General features: G+C 40.4%; 1 protein-coding gene across 1 annotated transcript; it reads left to right on the top strand.

Moving 5' to 3' along the window:
- Positions 1-648: 648 nt before the first annotated feature.
- Positions 649-1,461, top strand: LOC137242558 (uncharacterized). Its single transcript, XM_067769830.1, has 2 exons — positions 649-726; positions 804-1,461. The coding sequence occupies exons 1-2, from the start codon at positions 676-678 to the stop codon at positions 1,422-1,424; spliced, it is 672 nt and encodes a 223-aa protein (XP_067625931.1). The 5' UTR covers positions 649-675; the 3' UTR covers positions 1,425-1,461.
- The last annotated feature ends 3,448 nt before the right edge of the window (positions 1,462-4,909 follow it).

Below are 4,909 nucleotides of genomic sequence, written 5' to 3'. Positions count from 1 at the left end.
TGGGAAGATTAAATCCGGACGGGGGATTTGTAGGGTGAAAAATTGTTGATTGCCCATTCAACCTCGTTTAGCGTCGCTAGCTCATTTACAACCTGAAGTGCCACTCCGGTATAATCTCTCCATTCCATTCGGCTCGAGCTACAGCCTGGTAACTGTGTTTTTACAAGCAGCTCCATTGTTTCCCCGGAGCTCTCTGTCCATGATTCATGGTCTTCCTTTAAAGAAGTGGGCAAGATTTTCCTTTCCAGAGAATTTTCCCCTCGAAGTTAATTTGGTTATTCGATAGATGAGCCAAATTACTTCCAACATTCATTCTTCTCTGTTGGTAGCTGTTAAATGCCGAATAAGGTATGGACAAGAATAAGAATAAAAATGGAAAATAAAGTAGAGGAGAAAGGGAAAGAGAGTGAAGAGAAGCGAGGGCCACTAAATTTTCGGGCAGAAGAAAGTCTGTGGGGTATTCTATTCTAAATATAAAAATTGTTATGTAACTGTGAACAGGATCATTTACCTAATATTATACCGCATTTCCTGCATATATTTGCACAACGGAACATATACATAAACAAAAGTACGCACAAATATACAAGAATCAACAACTTAAATTTGCTATGTTAGACCAATTCAGGTTTAGTCTTTGCACTGCATTGTTTCCAGACGTTTGTGGCAAGCAAAATGTCGGCAAAATATCGGCTAACAATTCTTACAATACTTCTTTGCACACTGGTAAATGCGATGATCCAACTTTTTTGATTCTCTACTTTTTTGCAAAACAATTTATTTACTTCTCAACTTCCACACAGCTCTCCCTCTACATTGGAGTTCAAGCCAACCAACCTGTCAGTCCAGAAATGCAAACATTTATTGACCGTGTAGAAAGTCTAGTTCTTAATACCACAGATCGTGCTTTGATGATCACACGAAACGCTTACCTCAACATCAGCCAAGAGATGCCATCGATGCTATTGCAAGCGACCAATGAAACCATGCAAAAGTATATTTGGAAAGCAAATGAAGCACTGAATGACTCATCAAACACCAACTTCACTATGAAACGCCAATTGTTACGGCAATTTAGGGTGAATAATTTACAAATTGAATTATTGCGTCGCCAACTGACTCCTTTGCATCCGGAATTAAATTTTCAATTAATCTCTGAAGATTTTTATAGTTCACAAAAGAATATTACAGAATTCGATAATTTATATATGTGGTTCATGGGCGAGTTTGCAGATGCTTCAAAAAAGCTGTGGGATTCCCTATCCGAAGCGACAGTGGAGGAGCAACAGGAGATGTTGGAGTTGTTGGATGAAATATCGAAAGAGCAGCAAGTACGTGAAAAAGATAAATTATATGATGAATTTATTGCCATGTTCCTTTTCAAAGTTGAGGAGGATGAGGCGCAGAAAAAGGAATTGTATTGAATTGACGATAAAAGAGAAATATATTTTAAGAAGTTAATATTTAAATAAAATATTGAAATCTTGATTTTCTATGGAGGCCGAAGTTGTCGGTTAACCTTTATAACTTTGACTAATCCTTCCGCAACAAGTTCTGCCCCACCTTATTATCCCGGCTCAATCGTATTGAAACAGAGCAGCTATGTACGTTAGCTAGACTAAGTTATACGAATAGAAGAAGATGCTCCGGCCCTCATTCTTATCTGAGCCACCCTATGGAAACAGTGGAAGAGGTCGGTTCCACTCCGCTGGAAGGACCAGGTGAAAAACGACTAAAGTTTTCTTGGTGTTTCCAAACGGTGTCAGCTACTGCAGTCAAAACCGTTAACAAAAAGAAAGACAATGGTCTAGATATCGGAGCCACTGAGTTTTTATTCTAAAGACTCTACCGCAGTCTCCAGAAATACCGATGATTACGAAGCAATCTGCTAATGCGCATGCTCATCGAGTACAATCTTATTGCATATTTCTAAGTCACCATGTACCACCTTTCCTAGGATCCCGGCATAACGATGGGAAGTGTCGCTCAGCTTCGGGTAAAAATTTCAAGCGTGGTGTAAGTGGGCATTATTGAAAGAAATGAACCTACCCCCATACCTAAACATTGTAGAAGCAATTAGGCACTACAGCAAAGACAGGACGTGCAGAAAAAAGATATATCTCAATAATTCGACAGATCCAAAAAGGGTTGTGACGTGGGAGTTTGTTTTTCCCTGAGCAGCTTAAAGTCTCGCTTTCATAATTTGGCTAGTATCTTCCAATCGATTGTATACAAATACGTCTGTAGATTCCTGCCGGAAGACTCAGTGAGAGAGCGCAAGGTATGCATCCGCTGACACCGTCAATAAGTACTTACGGTGACTAATTCCCCAATCTCATCGTTGAAGGCTTCAGTAACTGCAAGAGGATGATCCACACTGCAGCAAACCATGAGGGTCATTTGAGCTCCTGGTGACTGGAATATTAACGGAAGCAAGACGTTAAACGAGCTTTCAAAGTCAGGGGCATCACTGGAAGCATAACCCACTAACATCAATCAAATTAAACACACAGTCAGGAATGCCTGTCGTAAGAGGCGACTAAAATACCCAAATGATTCAAAAGGTTGTGTATCGCAACCCTTTCAAAGGGTTGCCAGCGCAATTTATAGTTTCTCCGACCCAATTGCCACCTCACCTACTCGTGGCGAATCCTGTTTCTTTAGCTGCAGTAGCTCTGGCGACCCCAAGGGCCTCGGGGTCTCTATCCGGAAAAGGGCCAACAACAACAACATAAGCAGGATTGAAAAGAAAACACCATACGATACCTGTGCGAACACTTAGCCCTAGCACACGTTAGCTCTCAAGGTATAGGTTCGTCGACAGAACCAAATGCTTGGAGCTTGGTATGGATTAATCTAACACAGGCTAAAACAATTGGTTCGAAGTGAAAGTGCATCAAAATGACACCCCGTGCGCTACTTGGGCTCGGGTTATTTTATAACCCAGGCAGCATCGTAACCAGTCAACCAATCAACTTATCCCAGGAAGGGTATATTACTGAGCGCCAGTAATTGCCCCTTGTGTTAGTTTGAACGGATAACTTTCCTCGGCAGAAGAGTGGGGTGAGAGACTCGTTGAGACACTGGACTGGTTCACGGATGAATAGAAGCTGAAGTTAAGGTCGGTAAAAGTTTTTGTTAGAAGGAAAATATAAGCAGAAAATTCAGGCGTCCCACGTATCTTCTAGTGCTACTGCGATTAGGAACACTATCAGCCAATATCATTCTAGACAGCCAAGCTGCTCTGAGTTCAACTGTGGTGCGATTGAGTATGGTCTATGAATGCTTTACCTGGCTTTTAATTGCCTCGAACAATGGCTTAGGAAGAACGCAATATCCCAGGCAAATCTCACGAGAATCCTTTGTTTCGGATGGTACTTATAAATCGGACTTGCCGCGCTGTACGAAATTCGAAGTTCTGCCACCAAGCGGTATCGATATATTCAAAAAAATCGTATTTGTGGTCCGATTTGGTCCATATTTGGAACACATATTACCTACATGAATAGAAAGCGACCTATGAACAATACTTACATTAAAATAATTAGGTAGGTCCTAGTTGCTAGTCATCACACTCCTCATCAATCTAGGGCATTGATCAGACAATTAAATAAAAGCATTGGACGCGACAAATTTCTATTGATAGTCATAAGTAAGACCAACTGAACCTTAATTAGGTTTTGCTACGCCTCACGTTTTTAGAAATTTCACGCGTCCAGCGCTTTTATTTATTTTTCTGATCAACGCCCTAGATTGATGAGGAATGTGATGACTAGTACCTAGGACCTACCTAATTATTTTCTAGCTTTTAGTATTATTATTACTTAACGTAAGTGTTGTTTTCAATAAAACCGTTTAACTTAAACATTTTTTTTTAAATTATTTTATTTATGCTGAAACCTGATATTGCGGTTAACCGTATTTTGTGCCGCATCTAAGGTAATCAATCTTATCACGTTGGGATATGATAGGGAACGTACCCAAACTACGTGACCTATATTCTACAAATTTTTCATTTGTCTTTTTTGTATTGTTTGCACCGACCAGGAATCCTTGTAACATTTAATAAATGCATTGTACAGCCGATCGTACAACGACATTCCACCAGCACCAATTATCGTCGATCTGCTTGACAACTGCACGTTTCCAAGTGACGCAACTATTGTTTGTGATATATAAAAAATGTATGAAGGAATGAGCGGACAAGTGCTAACTATTACAATAAAAAGACTTCAAAAAATATTAGAAAATAACACTTTTACTTTAAATAAAATGCCCGTAAACACACTTAAACTGATTGAGTACAAAACCTGTCAGCTTATATCACAACATATGTGCGTCACTATTGCCACCTGTGGGTTAGAATCGCAGAACACCGCGCGCGATAATTTAAATATTATTCGAAATTTAAATATTATTCGAAAAATTGCAAGATTGTCTAGAGATTATTGACTACGTAACAAAGTCTTAATCCCTCCCCTCCCCTCTGTGACCAGGTGCAATACCTAAAGAAATCCCCCCTCCCTCTGAAGGGGTCACGTAGTTTGGGTACGTTCCCTTATATAGTGAGGCTGAATTTTGCTACTCTGGGAGCACCCCCGTGTTAAAGACGCCAAGCAAGATTTTCATGTCATGTCATGGGCAGTACGTATTTTTTAGTTTCTCATAAAACGAGTTCACGTCGCCCACATTATCAGCTAGGGAAATCAATGTTCTATCGAAAAGCCTGGTTTTTGATGTGCGACGCTCATTCACTATCGTGAACGACAGAATGTATTTGACGATGAAGACTCTTTCCCACACGTCTACACTGCGGTAGACATCGCAAGACCCTATTCTGGTTCCGTTTTGCCCCGTCCATCGTTATTCTGGAATAGCGGTGATGTTAGCGTTTGCCTTCACAACGACA

Source organism: Eurosta solidaginis, chromosome 2 (genome assembly GCF_040869045.1).
Source record: "Eurosta solidaginis isolate ZX-2024a chromosome 2, ASM4086904v1, whole genome shotgun sequence".
In the NCBI taxonomy this organism is placed as follows: Eukaryota; Metazoa; Arthropoda; class Insecta; order Diptera; family Tephritidae; genus Eurosta; species Eurosta solidaginis.
This window is presented reverse-complemented; position numbering and strand designations above follow the sequence as displayed.

What these genes read in the sequence shown, in the direction of transcription:
- LOC137242558 (XM_067769830.1), top strand. Translation starts at nt 676, where the DNA reads ATGTCGGCAAAATATCGGCTAACAATTCTTACAATACTTCTTTGCACA. An exon ending in CAATACTTCTTTGCACACTG is followed by an intron (nt 727 to 803) that starts GTAAATGCGATG and finishes ACTTCCACACAG; the next exon opens with CTCTCCCTCTACATTGGAGT.